Here is a 25,393-nt window from a genome sequence, read left to right as displayed (position 1 = left end):
TGTATATAGACATACTGATGAAATAATAAGGCATTTAAACACCTCCAATTAAGCAAATAAGACTTGCAAGTAATAAGACTCGACTTTTTGTTTGCTTTGCGGATTATTTTAATGATCAATTTAAAATAGAAGTAAAGTTACGAAATAAAGAATTACACTGCATATTAGCCAGGCTGGTAAGACAAACATCATGGGGATTGGAGACACAGGAAAGTAGGAGAAGGAGTTAACAGGGACAAATAGATCCTCCTCTTCCAGAGGTCCTTGCCAAGGTGGCCATTTATACCATCAGTTGAATTTTGTCAACCTGAGAGCTACAAATCACACGATTTTAACATGAGACAGGTGTTGAACTGGACATTTCACTTCTGGAGTAAGGCAGTTTAAAATAGTTGAAGCAAATGGTACTGGAGGGTATTATGTTGAGTGAAGTAAGTCAATCGGAGAAGGACAAACAGTGTATGTTCTCATTCATTTGGGGAATATAAATAATAGTGAAAGGGAATATAAGGGAAGGGAGAAGAAATGTGTGGAAAATATCAGAAAGGGAGACAGAACATAAAGACTCCTAACTCTGTGAAACGAACTAGGGGTGGTGGAAGGGGAGGAGGGCGGGTGTTGGAGGGGAATGGGTGACGGGCACTGAAGGGGAACTTGACGGGATGAGCACTGGGTGTTATTCTGTATGTTGGTAAATTGAACACCAATAAAAAATAAATTATTATAAAAATAAAAATAAAAAAATCTTTTAAAAAATAAAAAATAAATAAATAAAATAGTGTTTCAGGAAGTGTCAGGATAGGAGTGGGTGGTATTGATGTAAATCTATTGATTCCCATATATGATTAGTAAAATTTAGGATCTCAAGTATAATTGAAGCCAAATGAAACTTAGCAGAAGCTATTGAAGCAAAGTAAGGTAAAAGATGTAATCCAATAGACATTTTCCCAAAAGCACATTATAGTTGCAAATAACAAAGATTACTTTATCTTCTTGTCACAGAGACAGCTAGCTTTGCAGAATTGTTGAATTGACTGTGGGCTGCATCCGAAACTACGTTTTTGTATCTGACAGTTACTGTATTCATCATAGTAGAGGCAGGGGTTAGCTGGAAGGAAAAAACATGTTTACAAAATATTATCTCAAAAATTCACCATTGCGGAAGAAAGAGATAATCTCCTTAAAGACATAAAAGGAATTATCCCCCTGTGCTTCTGAAAACTAGCAATCTGTTTTCTGTATCTGTATTTGTATGTATTTGGCTTCTTTGTTATAAATTAATTGACCATATATGCATTGGTTTATTTCTGGGCTCTCCATTCTGTTCCGTTAATCTATGTGTCTGTTTTTATGTTAATACCATACTATTTTGATGACTATATGTAGCTTTGTAATACAGTTTGAAATCAGGAAGTGTGATATCACTAGCTTTATTCTTCTTTCTCAAGATTTCTTTGGCTAGTTGGGGTCTTTTGTTGTTCCATACAAATTTTAGGAGTATTTATTCTAGCTCTATCAAAAATGCCATTCGAAGTTTGGTAGTGATTGCACTGAATCTGTAGATAGCTTTGGGTAGTATGGACATTAAAAAAATATTAATTCTTCTAATCCATGAGCATGGAATATATTTCCATTTATTTGTATCTTCTTATTTTTCACCCATATCTTATAATTTTCAGTATATAGATCTTTCATTGCCTTGGTAAAATTTATTCTTAGATATATTTTTTCTTTTTGATGCAATTACAACTAGGATTTTTTAAAAAATTATTTTTCTGATAGTCTGTTGGTAGTTCACATAAAAATCATTTGTGTATATTGATTCTATATCCTAGAATTTTACTGAATTCAGTTATTAATTCCAATAATTTTCTGGTGGAGTTTTTACGGTATTCTATATGTACTATCATGTCATCTGCAAGTAGAGTCTCTTTTAGTTCTTCCTTTCTGATTTTAGTTACTTGTATTTCTTTTTCTTGCCTAATTACTCTGGTTAGGACTTCCAATACTATGTTGAATTAAAATGGTAAGGGTAGGCATTCTTGTCTTGTCCAGGCCCTTAGAAATCTTTTCACTTTTCATCATGAATATGGTTTTTGTTGTGGGCTTCTCATATCTGACCTTTACAATGTTAAGGTAAGTTCCTTGTGTGCCAAATTTGAGAGCTTTTATCATGAAAGAATGTCAAATTTTGTCAAATGCTTTTCTGTATCTATTAAGATAACTATATGATTTTTATTCTTCACATTGTCTGATTTGTGGATGTTGAGCCAGTCTTGCATCCTTAGAATAAATTCCACTTGATTGTGGTGTATGATCTTTTCAATGTATTGGTGCAGTTGGTTTGCTAAATTTTATTGAGAGTTTTGCATCTATGCTCATCAGATATATTGGCCTGTAATTAATTTTTATTGCAGTGTAATTGTCTGACATTAGTATCAGGGTAATGTTGGCCTCATGAAATGAGTTTGGAAGTGCTCCTCTCTTTCCTATTTTTTGGAGGAGTTTTAAAACTATTAGTATTAATTCTTCTTTAAATGTTTGGTAGAATTCACTGGTGAAGCCATCTGGTCCTGGGCTTTTCTTAGTTGGGAGGATTTTGATTATTGATTCAATATCCTTACTAGTACTTAGTCTGTTCAGATTTCCCATTTATTCATGATTCAATCTTGGTGGGTTTTATGTTTATTTCTTCATAGTTTAGTCTTTGTAAGTTGTCTATTTTTAACTTTAGTGTATTTCTTCCAATTAGTTGTTCAATTTGTTGCCATACAATTGTTCATAGCATACACCTATGCCCCTTTTTGTTTGCATGTATCAGTTGTAATGTCTTCATTTTAATGAGTCCTTTTCCTCTCTCTTTTCCTTTCTTCTTCTTCTTTTTCTTCTTCTTCTCCTTCTTCCTCTTCCTCTTCCACTCCTTCTTTTTATAGGTGTGACTAAAGCTAAAGATTTTTCTATGTCATTTATCTGTAATGATATTTATATATAATTATATTTATATATAATTTATTAACTTATAAGTAATTTATATATAAATTTAAAATTTATATGTAATTTATATATAAATTTATAATTTATGTGTAATTATATTTATATATAATTCCCCTATTTTATAATATAAATTTTGTTTTTATAAAATTTATTTGAATTACACTAAGCTGCTTATGTCTGCACATTTAGGTCTTATGCTTTTAGCATTGTCTCCATTCCAGTGTGAACAAATCGGAGATTTTAAAAAATATTTCTCTTCTCATGCATTTATAGATATGGGCAAAAAGTTTAAGATATGCATCTTTATGTCACAGATTTAATCTTCTTGAGTAATACTTTCTCTTTTCTATTCTGATTTTACTTCTATTACATTTTTTATACCACTATAGACATTGCTTTTATATCTTGGATTTTAAAAACCTACCCCATTAATCCAGCATAGATAGTTAGTAGATATTTTATTTTTCTCCAGCTACAGTTCTTTTCAGAAATAGGGTGCAAAAAGTGAAGTTGAAAGTAAGAGAAAGAAAAGAAAGCAAAAGAATAAAGGGGATTTAAAAAGAAGAATATCTATTTATCCATGCATCTACATATCTATCTATTTATCTAGAGAGAGGTAATTTGAGAAAGAAAATCTATTTTCTTTACTTAAGAATAAACAGAGTGACTTGGTTAGGTGTAGGAAAATAAGTCTTCTGGCTTTCCAAGTCTGAAGTTAAAAGGTATTTTTCCTGGGTTAGTTACTTCTCTACAAACTTATTGAAAATTATTTTATCAAATTTATACTCAGGGATTAGGAATTATGTTTTCAGGAAGCTCTGAAAAGGAACTTTCGCGATCTAGTAGAATGAACATGTAATTGGAATTCATTTGAGTAATACTACATTGTAGTTAGATTTATTTAAGAAATAAAAGGAAATGCTGTAAGGGGACAGTGTGACCATCAGCCAATATCTTCCGATTTGTCAGTAGGAACATAGAAGAATAAGGGTCACTCAGTAATAAATTATATGCCCTAAAAAGTGGTTAGGAAGGTAGGGGAGTTATTGAGCAGCAAGTAAGCTGAAAACACTGATATCCTGAAAACAATATTTCTAATTTCAGGGCTGCAATAGAGAGCCCAGAAACTTTTTAATAGAGCAGAGTAAAATGTATGCTTATATTAACATCTTATCCAGGTTTTTCCTATGAGTGTCATTAAACTTTGGGTGGTGGTGGTGGTAAGCTGAGTTTTGGCCTAAACATTCTAATATCCATTCCAATAGATTTAATCAATCACCTTCTTGGTAATTCAGGGAGGCGAGGTAAGAAATAATGTTGACCTTTCCTGTGTGATGAATCAGAAAAAGTTATAGAAAAGTGAAATATTTTCAATTGCTTAATTTGAAGGATACATGGCTCCTGGGTCAGTGGTCTATATTAAGCAAATTGAATGTAAAACTTACTACAAAGTTTATTTTCACAGTCATTTGGGCAGTCTCCACATGGACTTCCTGCATTATAAGGTTCATTCCTTTTGGCAGGATCATTTCCCCTTAAAATGATAAAAAAAAAAAAGAATATAGGAAAAGGTGATATAATAAAATTGATACTTGGACAATGAATATAAAATTTTACTTACTATTTCTAATCAACTTTAAAAACAATTTTTGAAAACCACTTCTAGATAATGATGATAATCTTTAAGATAGCTTTAAGATTTCTAGACTTGCAACGATGGCAATTTATCTTTTTTGAATGTATAACAGGCAACAGTGGGTTTTGAAAATGTTTTGAAAGAATTTACCCTGTTAAGTTTTAACAGGATTGGTACCTATGAACAGTCAGGTCTTAACAAGCAGAAGAGTTTGTTGATAATTGGTCATTTTTCTTTATTTATACCCATTTTTCTTTATTTATGCCCATAGGAACTTGGTAGGCAGTCATGTAAAAGGGCATGCTAAGAAAATTTTAAGTGAGTCAAGTTGGAGATGTTCTATTTCATTTTGTATGATATTATGAGAAATGATACATGTTACTCTCATTCAGAAACACATGGAGCATTATAAAAGATGAAAAACCCTCAGTATGGCTAAATCTAAAGTGGTAGAGTTGAGGGGGAGAGAGTAGATGAGAATTTCTAGTTCTAAGCTAATATGAAATTCAGAGATGACAGTCTTACCTGCAGATATCTAAGAAAACAATATGGATTATAGCTTATTCTTACTTAATATGCTTGAAAAATAAGGTAAATGTTTTGGTTAAAACGGTATTCTAGTTGATATTTTTCCATTTGATATATAAATTCTTAGTATTTCACTTTATTTTTTTCCCTTTATTATTATTATTATTATTTTCTTTTTGAAGTAAGTTTTATGTCCAATGTGGGGCTTGAACTCATGAATCTGAGATCAAGAGCCACATGCTCTATAACTGAGCCAGCCAGGTGTCCAAAGTTTCACTCTATAAAAGAAATATATTAGTTAATTCATTAAGGGATTTTGTCAGACACTTAACCTTATCTTTGCTGTAGAAAATTCTCCTATCACAGCTCCATGTATGTTTTACTTTTGTGTAATTGTCAGTTCACCAGAGACCACCACCAGGATTTAGTACAACTGATGTGTTGTGGATGCAAAGAGATCTTACTGTCTTCAGTACTAATTATATAAATAAAATAATAAAAAATACTAACTACTAAAATCAAGAAATGATAAGATCAGAAAATATCTAGAAGTATTATATAAATATATCTATTGAATCTATTCTAATACTACAGACCTCATTTAATGTATAAATATGTAGCATATTAACAGATAAATAATTTTAACTGATTCATATTGACCATCTTTTGTTTTGCAACACACATGGGGGATAGTAGTTAAATGTCATGTTTGGAGCTCATATTATTATGAAAACTTTGCATATTGAACTCTTTAAGTACAGATAGCTGAAGGACACATATGCAGACTATTCATTAACTTTCCTTAGCAGAGTATATTTAAACAGGCATTTGTAGTGAATTATTATGGAACTATATCCAGCTCTGAACAACCTCTAATTTCTCATCATTATTACTGGATCACACAGTGTGCTCTTGTGGGCTTCTGCAATCACCTTTATCTGAAATTGATCTTATTATATAACCACAGTTGATAGGGTAAAAGAGTCCACTTGCCCTTCACTGAAACAATCAGATGATCTCTTCTAGAAGTTGTTACTCATATCTTGATAACATGTAAATTTAATGTCTAAGGAAAAGACATATACTAATAATTAGACTAAAAAGCTAAATACAAGAACACTTCAATTTTTCTGTTTGCTTAGTCTTAATACTCCACAGTATTTCTGCTCTAGCATTCTAAATATACTCTTGAATTGTTGAAATAAATATCCTTGTTTTTTTGCTTATGCTGACTAATAGCACAAAGCAAGACTACTGGCAATAACTGAATTTAGACATTATATTAATGAAATATAAATTTATTTAAAAAATATAACAAAAATTTGCGTGTGTGTGTAATGATTTTAGGTTATTGGCTAAATGACATTTATCTCTAAAGTTCTGCTTAACTGAAGTGAAATGTTTATTTGAGTTTTCTTTTATATGGATTGAGAAACTGAGTTATGAAGAAAGATGTATTTCTAAAGGCTTTGTGAAAAACCAAGCTGCATAATACATACTCATGACAATAGTGACAAATATAGAGATACTGAGTCAGCTTTCTTTTGGGGCATGATGATATTCCGCAGCCAATGAGATAAGAAGTGGCCCAAACAACCTGTAATGATAAAGAGAATATTTAATTAATAATTTGACTTTTGCTAAATGATTACAATATGAATATTGTTATCCGGGGTTGAAAATAAACATGCTTGTTTTTAGGATGCCTTAAACATGGCTTATTAGGAAGTCCTAGAAACAAAGATTTCCATATGTCTGGATAACACACACATATATGTACACTTATTGGCTGTCCTTGATCCTGGTTGATTCTATTATCAAATCTATATGAAAAATCAGGTAACATGATGAAAGCTGCTTGGTGATTATATAAGAATCAAAGCATGGGAGGAACTTTACTCAATCAGAGAATAGGCATGGTATAGAGTTAAGAGTTGGCCATCGAGGCTAGAGAACTCAGGTTCAAATTCTATCTCTATCACTTACTGGTTGTATGGTACTTACCGATTTACTTTATGTTTCGAAATTTCTTTTTTTTCTAATTTGCAAAATGGAATAAAATAATACTATCTTCTACATCCTAGATGTATTGTGGAAATTGAATAATAAATTTTTTAGGTGTTTAGAAGCAGAAATATTAAGTTACCATCTTAATGTGATGGAACAAATGGTCTGGTTGTAAATAGTGGGGTTAGTCCACCATTATCTAAAATAAGTAAAGAGTAGGAATTGAAGTTACAAATTTGTCAGATTTTTATCTCTTTGGGTGATCATTTTATTTTTATCCACTGTTTGATAAGGTAAATTATATGAGTAGAAATTTTATAACATTCTTGGATTCCTAGAATGTATCTTTTTGTACAATAAGAATGCTATTTGCTAGTCTTTTATTTAGAACATTTGCATTGATGTCCATAAGTGTTTAAGTCTATGATTTTTAACTAGGCAAATAGTCTTGAAAAAACAGAACAAAGCTGGACGTTGTATGCTTTCTAATAGCCTTAACACAAAACTATAGTAATTAAAACAGTGGTACTGGACAATAAACATAAATCTAGGAAATAAACTAGAGCCCAGAAATAAATTTTCATAAATATGGTCAAAAGACTTTCAATAAGGGTGCTAAGACAATCCACTGTGAACAGGACAGTCTTACCACAAATACAGTTGGAAAAACTAGATGTTAACATGAAGATAAATGAAGTTAGATCTTACCTTCCACCATATAAGAAAAAAAACAAAACCTCAAAATGGATCAAACACCTAAGTGTAAGAGCTGAAACCATAAAAAACTCTTAGAAGTAAACATAAGGAAAACACTTCATGATATTGAATTTGGCAGTGATTTCTTGCATATGATGCCAAAAGTAGACAGAAAAGACAAAAATGCATTGATAAATTGGACTTTATCAAAATTTAAAACCTTTCTGCTTCATAGGATACCATAATTAGAGTGAATATGCAGTCTATGTACTAGGAATTAATGTTTGCAAATCATATGCCTGCTAAAGCATAGATACCTAGAATATATAAAGACCTTTTACAACTCAACAACAAAAATCCAAACAACTTGATACAAACCAGCAACTCTAATTGGAGATGGAACCTCTATGGAAGTAATTCAAGTTAAACGAAATCATAAGAGTGGGACCATGATATGATAGGATTCTTGTCCTTACAAGGAAAGGCACCAGAGTGTTGGCACTCATGCTCTCACTCTTTCTCTCTCTCTGCCAGCATGCACAGAGGAAAGGAAATAAAGTTTCATGAAAGGACATAGTGAAAAGAAGACAGGAAGAGAAAAACACAAAACTATGCTGCAGAAGTTCACAGACTTCCAGGCTCCAGAACTGTGAGAAAATAAATTTCTGTTGTTTGATCCACCCAGCCTGTGGTATTCTATTATGGAAGTCCAAGCAGACCAATACAGCATGGATGTGAAGAAATCAGAAATTTCATTGCTGTTGGAGATGTTAAATAATACAGTTGTTGTGAAAGACAGTATGCCCATTCATCAAATAATTAAACAAAATTACCATATGATCTAGCAATTCTACTTCTGGTATATACTCATAAAATTGAAAGCAGGATTTGAACAGACATTTGCACACCAATGTTCATAACAGCATTATTATCAATAGTCAAAAGGTGGAAACAACCTAAATATCCATCAGTGGATGAATAGGTAAACAAGTGGCATACATATACAGTGGAATACTACTCAGCCTTAAAAAGGAATAAAATTTTGACATATGTGAAACATGGATGAACATCAAATGAGGATATAATGCTAAGTGAAATAAGGCAGACACAGAAGGACAAAAATTGTATGATTCCAGTTATATGAAGTATCTAGAATAATCAAATTCATAGACACAGACAATAGAATGATGATTGCCAGAGCAGTGGGGTGGATGAGAAGTCCTTGTCTAATGGGTAGAGAGTTTTAGTTTGGGAAGGTGAAAAGATCTGAAGATATGTGGTGGTGATTGCTGCATAACAATTTGAATGTAGTTAGTGCTACTGAACATTAATGCTACATAATTTTAAAATGATTAAAATGGCAAATTTTATAAAGTATATTCATATATGCACATATAAATAATTATGTTATATAGTGATAGATATGTACATTAAAATAATTTGTGTATATGTTTTATGCATATATACATATAATCTTATCACAATAATAAAAAATATAGAGGATTCTCTGTATTATAAGGTACTATTGTTTTCATTCTTTACAAAGATTTAAATGCAATTTATAAGTGACATTGATGTTTTATGATTTCGTTAATTCCCCAAAGTCCAAATTTATAAAAAAGACTAAACAGTTAAGCAGCTTTTCCAAGTCATCTATTGAGGGAATCACATTTTCTTGTGTTCCAAATTATGAAAGAAACTCAGTGGGTCAAGTGTAAGTTTGTGTTAAGTGGGTAGAATGATTTTCTCAGCCACCTATTTCCCATGCATACTTATAGCCACTTAAACAATGTGTATATTTGCAAGTATGCAAGTTACCTGAGTATAATGCTGAGTATAATGCTCAATGTCACTGTCCATTGGTGTCCATTCCCCATACTTGAAATATTTAGATTCATTGTACCAGATTTTAATTACATTTGACCATGAGATAGGATAAGTTGTCATATGCATGTTTTCTCCACAAAACGTATCTGAAAGGGAGAAAAAAGTCTGGATCATACTCGAAGAAACTTGGAAATATATTACAAGGATATTTTGTTCATTTTCATTTTACAAATATTTCGTTGGTCATCCAATCAATGTCTTGTTTTTTTTTTTTAAGCAATGTCTTATAAAAGAAAGCAAACTCAGCTGTGTCTCTGCTGGCATTCATCTTTCTCATTGATGAGTGAATTTGTGATACTTAAATTTGGTAAGAAGTTGACAGCAAGAGATGATGTGCAAACTTGGAAGTCAGGTCAACATTTCAGTGTCTGCCACTTCCAAGCTGTTGAGGAGGATGAAACCCATCCAAGTAGCCTATGGGTTGTAACAGGACCCGTGACTTGAAAACAGCTACACAGAAGTATTCATTATGCAAAGACCTTGAAATAAACATTTGTTCATTTAGCCATCCACTTGTGATGTGGGTACTTGATAAAAAATGGTATTCAGGAATGATCTACCTTTCTCTGGGGCAGGAAAAATTCACACTGCTTATTCATGGGTCAACAACATTGGGCAAAGATGTCCAATAACCTGTAAATATGGAAGTTTCATTAATATTTTAAAAATATTTTGTAATAAAGATCTCATAAGCGTTAATAATGTCTCCTTGTGTAGGAGGTACTAATAGCTTTACTGGAAACTAACAGTGATCCACCTAATACATATATACCATGAGATGGACACATTTTTGATCACCTTTGTTCTCATGTACAGCTCAGTAGAGTTGAATAGAACTCACCTTTCAACTGTATTAGTATTTTAGAGCCAAAGATAACCCTAGGGTGATATTGTGTGTAGCTGAAATAACTATGTAGAGTGGAAAGCTTCTAGTCATCCAGTTGTCCACCAGTTATCATTGTATTACTCAACTATTCTGTAATATTGAGAGCTTTGATTCTTGTTTCTGACAATCAGAATCTGGAATTTGAAACTTGAATACCCAAATTTAAAAATTAACAAGAAAGGAGCTCAGTGGGCCACAATCCACTGCTATTTATGGGGCCATGTCATAGACTGAATGACTTAACTTACCCTTGCCAGGTTACTTAATATTCCTTAAGGACTTTTGAGTATGGAGGTGAGTCATGTAGACATATACCTACTTGTAATTCGCCTCTGAAGTGAGCTGCTCTCTCTTAATTCACACTGCTTTGACAACACTCTGGCATTTTGTGCAGCTTCTTCACTCCAATTCTACAGTGGAAGAGTAAAATAGAAGCACTTGGTCTTAACATTTTCATTACAGTATTCTAGTTTGTTCTTTCTAAAAATCCATGGCTAGCAATATCCTCTATTTTATAAGCTAACAATTTAAATAATAATATTAAATGTCCTGATTGGAAGGGGAAGATAAAACCTTTAACTCACTATGTTGACCTTTGAATTTACAAAATCAAAATCAAAATCTGATAATAACATTCATATATACATTCTCAGAAGTGTGAAAGAGTTTAAGTAAATGCTTTTAGTAAAACAGATCAGGGTTGGAAATCCATTCCATTATTTATTAGTAGTTTTATTTAATCTTTTTGAATTTCTTCTTATTTTTGAAATGTAACCTATCATTCATGCCTAATAGTTTGTTCTAAAGTTTTAATGTAATAATTCATGAAATGCAACTGTGATATGACAAATCTTATACTATATGCTCAATAAATAGACAATGGCTATGTATTGTGTCACATATCTCCATATAAAATTATAAGTAATAATAATAAATAGTAGCTCAAACCATATGCCAACATCTGTTACCAATTCTGTATGTATATTTTTCTTATTTTGACTCACAGCAACTCTACAAGGGAAGTACTATTATTATCTCCATTTGCAAATGGGGAAACTGAGGCAGAGAGATGTTGTATTATTTCTCAGGATAACACAACCAATAAGAACTCCCAGAAGAATGAGAATCTAGGTTATTCTGTCTTCATAATATGTACTCTTAACTCTTAATGTGTGTCAATTGTGCTGAGTTGAAGCATTTTGTCAGGTGTATCTCCAAGTAAGTTGAAAGGCAGAAAGTGTTTCTCACTAGTTTTGGGACTGACAAATGTTCTCCCTAACACTTTATAATCTACACATTGTGTACATCCACTTAAAAGACTGTCCCATTATCTGCATACAACACATCACCAATAAAAGTTGTAGATTTTGTTTTTTCACTACAGACTTTGACACAAATCATTTATTTACTCTTTAGAATAAGTTTGGATTAGACTTTTTTTTTTTTTTTTTTACACATAGTACTAGAGTCCTAGCCTCAGCAATCAGGCAACAAAAAGAAAAGGCATTCAAATTGGCGAAGGAGAAGTCAAACTCTCCCTCTTTGTAGATGACATGATACTGTACATAGAAAACCCAAAAGACTCCACCCCAAGATTGCTAGAACTTATACAGCAATTCAGCAATGTGGCAGGATATAAAATCAATGCCCAGAAATCAGTGGCATTTCTATACACTAACAATGAAACTGAAGAAAGTGAAATTAAGGAATCAATCCCATTTATAATTGCACCCAAAAGCATAAGATACCTAGGAATAAACCTAACCAGAGAGGTAAAGGATCTATACCCCAAAAACTACAGAACACTTCTGAAAGAAATTGAGGAAGACACAAAGAGATGCAAAAACATTCCATGTTCATGGACTGAAAGAATTAATATTGTGAAAATGTCAATGCTACCCAGGCAATTTACACATTTAATGCAATCCCTATAAAAATACCATGGACTTTCTTCAGAGTTGGAACAAAATCTTAAGATTTTGGTGGAATCAGAAAAGACCCTGAATAGCTAGGGGAATATCGAAAAAGAAAACCAGAGCCAGGGGCATCACCATGCTGGATTTCAAGTTTTACTACAAAGCTGTGGTCATCAAAACAGTGTGGTACTGGCACAAAAACAGACACATAGATCAATGGAACAGAATAAAGAATCCAGAAGTGGACCCTCAACTTTATGGTCAACTAATATTTGACAAAGCAGGAAAGACTATCCACTGGAAAAAGGACAGTCTTCAATAAATGGTGCTGGGAAATTGGACAGCCACATGCAGAGGAATGAACCTGGACAATTCTCTTACACTAGACACAAAGATAAACTCAAAATGGATGAAAGATCTAAATGCCCCTGGGACAGGACAGCCCGGAACAGGAGAGCCCGCCCCGGGAGCGGGAACTTTAACAATCAGCACCGGACTCTTCCCAGAGGGAAAGGCTCAGCGAGGAACCCGGGCAGGACCGCAGGAGGGCGGTGGGGCCCCCAGTCTTCCAGGGTCACTAACAGAGGAGGTGCCCCAGGGGCAGCGCCCCACACCCCGGGCGAACAGGGTAAAGGGCTGGAGCGCCGGGCGGGGCCTCGGGGAGAAGCCGGGGGTCGGGAGGGCTCCGGGTGGAGGGGGCTGCGCCCTGCTGCCTTCAGGAGCCGCGGCCCTGGGAGCAATGCCAGTGGCACAGGCCCCGGACCCAGGGCGCTGGGGACACAGCCCAGGATCTTGTGGTCCCCCGGGACAGGCGGAGGTGCGGAGGACACAGGACGGTGAGGACACTCCTGCCACGGGCATCCCCGAGCTGTGCAGGTCAGCGCCCCCACCCCGGAGCATCCAGGCCCCTGCGGACTCGGAGCTGCGGTGGTTACTGTGGGAGCTGACTCCAGGGCTGGAGGGCTGGCCGCCGCCATGGGGTTGTTCCTCCTGGTGTCACCCTGTGCCCTGGGGGTGGGGGCACCAGGGAACAGGGGTCTCACGGGGTAACCAGCTCCCACTGAGCCTGGCACCCAGTGGGGGGAGGGGCAGCTCCCTCAGGTACACACACCTGAGAGTCAGCACAGCAGCCCCTCCCCCAGAAGACCAGCTGGAAGGACAGGGGAAGAGCAAGTTCTGGACCCAGCAGCGCTGGAAAGCTCCAGGGGAGGTCGAGGGATTTACAGTATATCGAACTAGAGGGTACCCCTCCTATTTTTTCTTCCTTTTCCAGTACAACTCCTTTTTATTTCAGACTATAAATTTCCTTTCTTTTTCTTTTCCCACCTTACTACAATATTTTACCAGCTTTTCATTTTGAAGATTCTTCCTTTTTGACTTTCATATTTCTACGATTACAGGTCCTAGATATATTTTCCACTTCTAGAGTCCTTCAATATACCCAACTTAATTTTGTGAGACATACAAGATATGTTTTTGTTGTTGTTTTGTTTTGTGTTTTTTTGTTTTCTCTGCCTCATTTTGTTCTACACTGGTGGAAGTTAATATCTTCTAAAACATGACCAGTATCCACCCAGAACCAAGTGGTATACGGTGCTGGTTCATTCTGTAAGATTCCTCAGTCCCATTCTGTCCCCCTCTTTTATCTCATTTAGGTTTTGGTGGTCAATGTTGGGGCTTTCTACAAGTATTTCCAGTTTATATAAATTTGCACCTGAGCATCTTCTAACATACAGAAGTTAATACACTCAGAACCAAGAGGATCACCCTATAAGACCCCACAGGTAAACTACATTCCCCTCCACTACAACTTTGTCACCACCAACATCTCCCAGTGCCTCCCATTTTTTTTCTTCTTCTTTTTCCTTTTATCTTTTTCTTTTCTTATTTTTTCTTTTTTCTTCTTCTTTAGGATTCTTGGCCTTTTATTTTTTACTACTTTGTTGTAAAATTTGTTATTCACTTTAGTGGTCTTTGTGTTTTATTTCATTCTGATCTTTGTTTTTCAATTTCTGGTCTCTGACCTTGTCAAAATCATCTAGGGTAAAATTTACATAGGTTGTGGTTGATACTCTTAATTCAGCCCACTCATACAGCCACTCTACACTGAGCAAAATGACTAGAAAGAAAAATTCACCACAAAAGAATCAGAAGCAGTACTCTCTGCCACAGAGTTACAGAATTTCGATTACAATTTGATGTCAGAAAGCCAATTCAGAAGCACAATTATAAAGCAACTGGTGGCTCTGGAAAAAAGCATAAAGGAATCAAGAAACTTCATGACTGCAGAATTTAGAGCTAATGAGGCCAAAATTAAAAGTCAATTAAACAAGATGCAATCCAAACTGGAGGTCCTAATGATGAGGGTTAGTGAGAAGGAAGAAAGAGTGAGTGACATAGAAGACAAGTTGATGGCAAGGAAGGAAGCTGAGGAAAAAAGAAAAACAAAAGACCATGAGGAAAGGTTAAGGGAAATAAATGACAGCTTGAGAAGGAAAAAATCTACATATAATTGGGGTTCCAGAGAGCAGCAGGAGGGACAGAGGGCCAGAAAACATATTTGAACAAATCATAGCTGAGAACTTCCCTAATTTGGGGAGGGAAACAGGTTCAAATCCAGGAAATAGAGAGGTACCCACCTACAATCAATAAAAACTGTTCAACATGTCAACATTTAATAGTGAAACTTGCAAATTCCAAAGATAAAGAGAAGATCCTTAAAACAGCAAGAGACAAGGGATCCATAACTTATATGGGGAGAAATATTAGATTAACAGCAGACCTCTCCACAGAGACCTGGCAGGCCAGAAAGTGTTGGCAGGATATATTCAGGGTCCTAAATGAGAAGAACATGCAGCCAAGAATAGTTTATCCAGCAAGGCTCTCATTCAGAATAGAAGGAGGGATAAACAGCTTGCAGTATAGACAGAAACTGAAAGAATACGTGACCACCAAACCATGTCTGCAAGAAATATTAAGGGGGACCCTATAAAAGAAACCCAAAGAAATAATCTACAAAAACAAGGACTGAATAGGTATTATGGTGACCCTAATTTCATATCTTTCAATAGTAAATCTGAACATGAAGGGGCTAAACGATTCCATAAAAAGGCACAGGGTTTCAGAGTGGATAAAAAAGCAAGACCCATCTATTTCCTGTCTATAAGAAACTCATTTTAGACCTAAGGACACCTCCAGCCTGAAAACGAAAGGTTGGAGAACCATTTACCATTCAAATGGTCCACAAAAGAAAGCAGGGGTAGCCTTCCTCATATCAGAAAAATTAAAGTTTATCTCAAAGACTGTAGTAAGAGATGAAGAGGTACACCATATCATACTTTAAGGATCTATCCAACAAGAGGACCTAACAATAATAAATATTTATGCCCCTAATGTGGAAGCTCCAAGTATATCAATTAATTAATACCAAAGTAAAGACTTAGTTGGATAATAATACACTAATACTGGGAGACTTCAACATGGTGCTTTCTGCAAATGACAGATCTTCTAAGCACAACATTACCAAAGAAACAAGGGCTTTAAATAAAACACTGGACCAGATGGATTTCACAGATTTTTACGGAACTTTACCTCCAAATTCAACTGAATACACATTCTTCTCAAGTGCACATGGAACTTCCTCCAGAATAGACCACATACTGGGTCACAAATCAGGTCTCAACCAGTACCAACAGACTGGGATTGTCCCCTGCATATTTTCAGACCACAATGCTTTGAAACTTGAACTCAATCACATGAAGAAATTTGGAAGAAACTCAAACATGTGGAGGGTAAAGAGCATCCTGCTAAAAGATGAAAGGGTCAATCCAGAAATTAGAGAAGAATTAAAATGATTCATGGAAACTGATGAGAATGAAGATACAACCATTCAAAATCTTTGGGATACAGCAAAAGCAGTCCTAAGAGGGAAATACATCACAATACAAGCATCATTCAAAACTTCAAAAAATTAGAAACTCACATACACAAGTTAACCACACACCTAAAGGAACTGGAGAAAGAAAAGCAAATAAAACCTACACCAAACAAGAAGAGAGTTAATAAAGATTCGAGCAGAACTCAATGAAATAGAAACCAGAAGAACTGTAGAACAGATCAACTAAACCAGGAGTTGGTTCTTTGAAAGAATTAATAAGATAGATAAACCATTAGCCAGCCTTATTAAAAACAAAAGAGAAAAGACTCTAATTAATAAAATCAAGAATGAAAAAGGAGAGATCATACCAATACCAAGGAAATACAAATGATTTTAAAAACATATTATGAACAGCTATATGCCTATAAATTAGTCAATCTAGAAGAAATTGATACATTTCTGGAAAACTACAAACTACCAAAACTGGAATAGGAATAAAGAGAAAACCTGAACAGGCCAATAACCAGGGAGGAAATTGAAGCAGTCATCAAAAACCTCCCAATACACAAAAGTCCAGGGCCAGATGGCTTCCCAGGGGAATTCTATCAAACGTTTAAAGAAGAAACAATACATATTCTACTAAAGCTGTTCCAAAATAGAAAGGGACGGAGTACTTCCAAACTCATTTTATGATGTCAGTATCACCTTAATTCCAAAACCAGACAAAGACCCCACCAAAAAGGAGTAATTGCTGACCAATATCCCTGATGAACATAGATGCAAAAATCTAAACAAGATCCTGGCCAATAGGACCCAACAATACATTAAGAAGATTATTCACCATGACCAAGTGGGTGGGGCTTATCCCCATGATGCAAGGCTGTTCAACATTCATAAAACAATCAACGTGATAGATCGTATCAACAAGAGAAAAAACAAGAACCATAGGATCCTCTCAATAGATGCAGAGAAAGCATTTGACAAAATACAGCATTCATTCCTGATCAAAACTCTTTAGAGTGTAGGGATAGAGGGAACATTCCTCAGCATCTTAAAAACCATCTATGAAAAGCCCACAGCAAATATCATTCTCAATGGGGAAACAATGGGAGCCTTTCCCCTAAGATCAGGAACACGACAGGGATGTCCACTCTCACCACTGCTATTCAACATAGTGCTAGAAGTCCTAGCTTCAGCAATCAGGCAACAAAAAGAAATAAAAGGCATTCAAGTTGGCAAAGAAGAAGTCAAACTCTCCCTCTTTGCAGATGACATGATACTGTACATAGAAACCCCAAAAGACTCCACCCCAAGATTGCTAGAACTCATACAGCAATTCAGCAGTGGTGGCAAGATACAAAATCAATGCCCAGAAATCAGTGGCATTTCTATACACTGAGACTGAAGAAAGAGAAGTTAAGGAGTCAATCCCATTTACAATTGCACCCAAAAGCATAAGATACCTAGGAATAAACCTAACCAGAGAGGTAAAGGATCTATACTCCCAAAACTACAGAACACTTCTGAAAGAATTTGAAGAAGACACAAAGAGATGCAAAAACATTCCATGTTCATGGACTGGAAGAATTAATATTGTGAAAATGTCAGTGCTACCCAAGGCAATTTATACATTTAATGCAATCCCTATCAAAATACCATGGACTTTCTTCAGAGAGTTGGAAAAATCATCTTAAGATTTGTGTGGAATCAGAAAAGATCCTGAATAGCCAGGGGAATATTGAAGAAAACCAGAGCCGGGAGCATCACCATGCTGGATTTCAAGTTTTACTACAAAGCTTTGGTCATCAAAACAGTGTGGTACTGGCACAAAAACAGAATAGAGAATCCAGAAATGGGCCCTCAACTCTATGGTCAACTATTATTCGACAAAGCAGAGAAGACTATCCACTGGAAAAAGGACAGTCTCTTCAATAAATGGTGCTGGGGAAATTGGACAGCCACATGCAGAAGAATGAAACTAGACTATTTTCTTACACCAGACACAAAGATAAACTCAAAAAAGGGGAAAGATCTAAATGTGAGACAAGATTCCATCAAAATCTTAGAGGAGAACACAGGCAACACCCTTTTTGATCTTGGCCACAGCAACATCTTGCAAGATACATCTATGAAGGCAAGGGAAACAGGAGCAAAAATGAATTATTGGAACTTAATCAAGATCAAAAGCTTCAGTACAGCAAAAGAAACAGTCAACAAAACTAAAAGACAACCTACAGAATTGGAAAAGATATTTTCAAATGACATATCAGATGGAGGGCTAGTATCCAAGATCTATAAAGAATGTATTAAACTCAACACCGAAGAAACAAAAAATCCAATCATGAAATGGGCCAAAGACATGAACAGAAATTTCACAGAGGAAGACATAGACACGGCCAACAAGCACATGAGAAAATGCTCCACATCATTTGCCATCAGGGAAATACAAATCAAAACCACAATGAGATATCTAGCCACTAGTGAGAATGGTGAACATTAACAAGACAGGAAACACAAATGTTGGAGAGGATGTGGAGAAAGGGGGAACCCTCTTGCACTGTTGGTGGGAATGTGAACTGGTGCAGCCACTCTGGAAAACTGTGTGGAGGTTCCTCAAAGAGTTAAAAATAGAGCTACCCTATGACCCAGCAATTGCACTGCTGGGGATTCTAAAAGAGCACCTGTCAACTGTAAGTGCAATACATACATCAGGTACCAACACTCACAGTGCAAGAAGGCCTGTGATAGCTACTGACTTATATTGTTTTGTTTCAAAAACCTTTTCTATTTTAAGATCACCAAGAGATAAATTTCAAAATAATTTTTTTTATTCACTTGCTTCCCACTCTTCATCATTTACATGAGGAAGCTATCCCTGGGAATCACTCTCCAGAGCCAGTGTTATTTCTAGGCCAGTCCAAGGTTAAAGGGACTAGGATAAGGTTGCCCAAAAGCCTGAGAGATTCTTCTGGGAGATAATATATATGCAGTGTATCACATAGTACTCTTGAGACTTTCCTAAATTTGTTGTTTTATTGCACTTCGTCTGCTAACACACCAGGTTTATATTTGAAAGATAATTCTCTCTTTTTATAGGCTGCAGGGGAATTGGGAAATATGTTTGTCAATATTGGTTTATCCACAGCACCACCTGACTTAGAATCAGGACACTGATTCTCAGATGAGTGCCTAGCCTCTGGGATGCTGCCCAATGAAGACAGTTATGAATTGCCTCTCTAACTTAAGGCTTGCTATGCTGACAATACTGGCAGCAGCAGCAGCTTCAATTGGGAGTTTCTAGTGGTCTCCACCCCAGACTTTCCAAATCAGGATCTCAGAAAGTGGGGCCCAGGGGAATGTGCTTTACAAATTCTTCAAGTAATTCTTAGTATGCTCAAGTTTGAGAAGCACTGTCCTGGGGTAAATTATAAATGCAGTTGGACTGCCTGAATTGGAATTGTTGCTCTGTCATTTAACAACTATGTGATTTGGGGAGAGTTACTTACCACCTCTGTGTCTCCATTTCTTCTGCTGCTAAGTCATAGGTTTGTTTGGGAAGATCAAGCTTTTAATATACTGAAAGTGAATAGAACTTAATAACAAGTAAGTAAATACTATTGCGATTATTAACATTGTTGTTGCTGTTGAATTAATCTTACCATCTTCAGCATGTTGCTGGCTGATGGAACTACTCCTCTCCTGAGGGTGTTATGTACAGTCAGGATTTCTTCTTGGACAGTTGCCAATTCAGTGAGGAGTGTATTATATGGAACTGAAGCTAGTTTTGCCTGTGATCAGAAAATTATTAGTCTTACTTCTTTTATGTGTAATTCCTCATGTACATTACTTATAGGCCAATATCAATATGAATTTATAGTTTTTTTATAGTTTAGAATAGACAATAATATTTAGCATTTAAAAATTTACAATTGCTCAAAGGATTAGTTTCCATTTCTCTAGTGCTAGTCTTGTGGGTTTCTTTTTTTGTTTTGTTTTAAGAGTTTATTTATTTATTTATGAGAGACACACAGTATGAGGCAGAAACATAGGCAGAGGGAGAAGCAGGCTCCTAAGGGAGATCACGCCTTGAGCTGAAAACAGATGCTCAACCACTGAGCCACCCAGTGTCCTGTCTTGTGAGTTTCTGAATGTCATCTGACATTATATAAGTACCGGATATTATGTGATTAGGGTTTTTCAAATTTGTAATTGGTACTTTGGGCCATCTTAAAGGACTTTTTATCAAGCAATATAAACCACAGTGGAAGGTATCTTGATATCACACCTTTACTGACTAACTCCTTTTCTTGGCTCCTATCCCACCCCATTTCCTGCAGATGTTCTCTTTGCTTCCTAGATAAATCACTTGCACTTGAAAAGTGGCTACTGGGGGATCCCTGGGTGGCTCAGCGGTTTAGTGCCTGTCTTTGGCCCAGGGTGTGATCGTGGAGTCCTGAAATCGAGTCCCACATCAGGCTCCCTGCATAGAGCCTGCCTGTGTCTCTGCGTCTCTCTCTCTCTGTTTCTCATGAATAAATAAATAAAATTAAAAAAAAGAGAAAAGTGGTTAAAGGATGTGTCTAACTTAAGATATTCATTATTGAGTACAAAGCCTCCAATGTCTTCAACTCAGATTCTACCTTTTTGTCTTATTGCATATGAAAAAACATTCACATTTGCATACATATGTATAAGTATAAAATAGAATTCAGATCAGCTACAATCCAGAATTTATGACTATTATTTTAATTTGTTTACCCTTTATCTTGCAACTAAGAAGAAAACTAAACAGCCTTAATATTTTAGGTTAGTATTAATTGCTATAAAGAGCAGCTTCTTGTGTGTGTGTGTGTGTGTGTGTGTGTGTGTGTGTGTTATATCACATGCACTTCATTACTTTTGTTTAAAAAGTAGCAAAACATATGTAGTATAATTTGAGTAGTATCTATTCGTCAAGTACCATAGGGTTATTAGTAATTTCTGAATGGATAGGATCCAGTACCAACCTTGCTTAATTATAGTAGTTATTGTCATTTATTTTATACCAACATAAAATAGGAGTGGGGAAAAAACATAAATATGGAATCCAGAAGATCCCTCTAGAGACTGTCTCTTGTGGATATTATTTCCTCAAAAGCATACTCATGTGGTACTATTTTGTTCCCTACTGCAAGAAGCTCTGGTCTAGACTAGAGGAGAAGTGGGGAACCACAAGAATCCCTTTATCATTTCCAGATTATTACTTTCGTTGCTCCTCTGAACTCTGCTCCAGGGAAACTCACAACATATTCCTCTACCATCTCATACCTGAACATTTATTCCCCTAACATTTTCCTGTCACTTCTTCTTATTCATTGAAATTGGGTCTCCTGAAACAAATTCATCTTGTCTACTTCCATTTTGGTAGTTAACTCAAGGGATTTCAGCATTCACATGGATGATTCCAGCCATCTCATATCTCAGGCCTTTGAATTCTTCCTCTCTTAAACCTCTCCCCCAGGTCTCTTTAGTCTCCACCATGATGGTCACAATCTACATCTCATAATCACTCCAAATGCCAAATTACCGGGTCAAACTTTTCCCTATCTGATCATGATTTCCTGCTTTCCAGATAGCTAAAGTCATCACTGTATTTTCAACATAATATAGCATTCTAGTTCATTCTTCATTTTCTCTATTTTCAATATTGTCTTTTCTTTCTTTTCTATTCATGTTCTCTTATTTCAACAACTTTCTTGCTAAAATAATGAATACTTTTCTGCTCATCGTCATTTAAGAACACTCCCACTTTGGAAGGGATCAAAAATTTCCCTGCCTGCACAGAATAAGATAAACATTGGCAGATGAATATCCCACAAAATGCCAGATATTGGCATATCATCCCAAATCCTGATGTCTAATCTTAAACTGTCCCTGAATTTTGCTCATCAATTCTACTAATTTATCTGGTTAACTCACTTTGTCTTCACAGTGTTATTGCAAAACTTGTGCACTCAACCCCAATTACATTAACCTCTCTCAATAGATTCTGGTATTTCCTCCTTTCCTCAGTAAAGAGATGCTATCTGAGGGCAACTGTTTCAACTTCTCTTGGCCGGTCTACCTATCGGTTTCTATCTGTTCTCATTCTTTCCTCCTTATCTCTTGTGGTACTACTGAACAGATCATACTTTCTTGTTTTTTTTTTTTTAAATCATTTTATTGAGGTATAATTAACATGTGAAAGCGATACATGTTTAATGTAAACAATTCAATGAGTTTGGGTAAGTATACACTTATGAATCTATCACCACCATCAAGACAAGCAAAAGATAAACATATCAATATCTCTCAAAGTTTCCTCCTGCCCTCTTTACAATTAATTATTATTATCTTGTGTATGTTGTAAAAGCATTTAATATAATATTTACCCTCTTGGCAAATTTAAAACTGGATTTCCACATGCAAAGGCTTGAAATTAGATTCTTATGTCACACCACACATTAAAATTAACTTGAAGTGGATTAAAGACTTAAATGTAAGACCTGAAACCATAAAACTCTTAGAAGAAAAAATAAGGAAAAAGTTCCTTGACATTTATCTTAGCAAGCACAGACAATAAAAGAAAAAAATAAACAAGTAGGATTGTAGTAGGAAAAATATTTCAAGCTACATATTTGATAAGGAGTTAATATCCAAAATATAAAAGGAACCTATATAACCTATCAGCAAAAAACCAAAAAAACAAAAGAGCAAAACAAATAACTCTTAACCATAAAACTCTTAGAAGAAAAAATAAGGAAAAAGTTCCTTGACATTTATCTTAGCAAGCACAGACAATAAAAGAAAAAAATAAACAAGTAGGATTGTATCAAACTAAAAAGCTTATGCACAGCAAAGGAAAGAATCAGAAAGATAAAAAGGCAACTTAATGAATGGGAAAAATATTTCAAGCTATATATTTGATAAGGAGTTAATATCCAAAATATAAAAGGAACCTATATAACCTATCAGCAAAAAACCAAAAAAACAAAACAGCAAAACAAATAACTCTTTTCTCTTGAAAAGCAAATTTCATCAAATTTAAGGTCTTCAGAAGCCCTTTACCAAGTTGGGTTTATATGAGGATTAAATGAGTCACTCTAAATAAAAGCTTAACATAGTGTTAGGATGGAGAATAAGTGCAACATAAAGACTGATAAAACCATAATCATATCCAGAAAATATAAAGTAACATGTATTTCCTCTTCACCAAGGAAAGAATTGGTAAAAACTCATGTAAGCAAATCAATCTCTGGTTGTTTGGTGAAGGATCTGGATTCTTTGGCGGGTTCACTGGCTGTGGTTTGCCAACTCTTGGTCTAGAAAGGTTTTTTTTTTTGGGGGGGGGGGTCTAGAAAGTAGTAAAGCAAATTCTAACTAAATCTGCCTGCAATAATTAAACTGTCATACAATAGGGGAGATAAAATCAATGTGGTTCTCAAAAAAAAAAAAAGACATAATGGAAAATATGCCATAATGGAAAATAGTAGGACAGTTCCTCAAAAAAATTAAAAGCAGATCATTCTTTCAGAAACTATTTCTCTCGGGCAGCCCCGGTGGCGCAGTGGTTTAGCGCCGCCTGCAGCCCAGGGCGTGATCCTGGGGGCCCCAGAACGAGTCCCACATCGGGCTCTCTGTATGATGCCTGCTTCTCCCTCTGCCTGGGTCTTTGCCTCTCTCTGTCTCTATGAATGGATAAATGGAATCTTAAAAAAACAAAACAAACAAACAAACAAAAAAGCTATTTCTCTCCAATGTTATTTACTCCATTCTCTTCCACATTTCCCCAAATCTCACATTACTCATTATTTTTACATTATAATTAATCTCCTATTACTCATTATCTTTCCAACCATTTTTTTTTATCCTTTCTGTTGGCATTTATTCATGATAATGTTGCGTGTAACTTAAACAAACAAAACTCTTCATTTATCTCACTTCCCTATTGCATCATGGACTTTCTACTTTCCTTCCCTACCAAAATTCCTGAAAAATTTGCAAGTACTGACTGTCTTTAAATTCCCACCCTCTAAGTAATATTGTCTACATTCATCCTTCCCCTATGTGTTCCACTAAAACCAACGTTCTATACCAGGAATGGTATACCTCCTCCTTAAGTAACTTCTTCCTTCTCCCATGCAATAAGCAATGTCTAGAGAAATTTCTGGTTGTCATGACTGAATTAGGATGAGTACTCCACCGTCTTGTTGATAGAGGCCAGTGATTTTGCTAAACATCCTTAAAAGGCTCAGGAAAGACTCCCTGAGAATTATTATTAATAAAAGAATTATTCCATAACAAAGTGTCAGTAGTTCTGAAGCTGAGATACTTTGCTTTGAAATAACTCCTATTAAGGTCACTAACAAGTTTAATTTATAAATTCAATATTTTTTTAATGTTTCATTCTATTTGATCTGTTGGCTGCTAACTCCCATGCCTAAGCTCCCAGTGTAGAAATAGTCTTTCCATTTAAGGGACAACACATTCTTCTAATTTTTCTCTTATCTCTCAGACTTCTTGTTCTTCACCTGGACTGACTAGCTATAGCCTGGCCTCCTACTGGCCTTCTAGCCTTCAAATACACCCTATCACCTCTATACCTTCCTTCCTACTCCCCTATCCAATCTTTCACAATTTATTATCCAGTCATCCACCAGAGTAAACATTTCAAAATACTGAAATGATGGAGTCCCTTTCCTTTTAAAAGTCTTTCAATAATTTCTTAGAAAGAAAAACTATTTTTTTACAAGGCCTCTGAAAACTCTGCTGACCCCTCAGCCCCTATTGAAGACATGCTCCCCTACTTTTCTTTAGTCTCAGTGATTTTCTTTTAATCATTGTAATGTGCCAGTTTCTATTCTGCCTTGGAATATTTGCTCAAGGCTGTTCTCTTCATTAGTATACTTTTTCAGCTTGCTCTACCAAGTGATGCCAGATACCAGGCT

General features: G+C 35.4%; 1 protein-coding gene across 1 annotated transcript in view; it reads right to left on the bottom strand.

Annotated features, from left to right (window-relative positions):
* Window positions 1-980: 980 nt before the first annotated feature.
* CRISP1 (cysteine rich secretory protein 1) overlaps window positions 981-25,393 on the bottom strand; it is a 30,794-nt gene continuing 6,381 nt past the window's right edge. The window contains exons 4-9 of the mRNA XM_041747859.1: window positions 20,087-20,215; window positions 10,954-11,044; window positions 9,680-9,834; window positions 6,658-6,755; window positions 4,440-4,528; window positions 981-1,108 (exon numbers count right to left, since the gene is read on the bottom strand). Coding sequence (XP_041603793.1) covers window positions 981-1,108; window positions 4,440-4,528; window positions 6,658-6,755; window positions 9,680-9,834; window positions 10,954-11,044; window positions 20,087-20,215 — 690 coding nt within the window. The remainder of the gene's footprint in view (window positions 1,109-4,439; window positions 4,529-6,657; window positions 6,756-9,679; window positions 9,835-10,953; window positions 11,045-20,086; window positions 20,216-25,393) is intronic.

Source organism: Vulpes lagopus, chromosome 1, assembly GCF_018345385.1.
Source record: "Vulpes lagopus strain Blue_001 chromosome 1, ASM1834538v1, whole genome shotgun sequence".
Classification (NCBI taxonomy): Eukaryota; Metazoa; Chordata; class Mammalia; order Carnivora; family Canidae; genus Vulpes; species Vulpes lagopus.
This window is presented reverse-complemented; position numbering and strand designations above follow the sequence as displayed.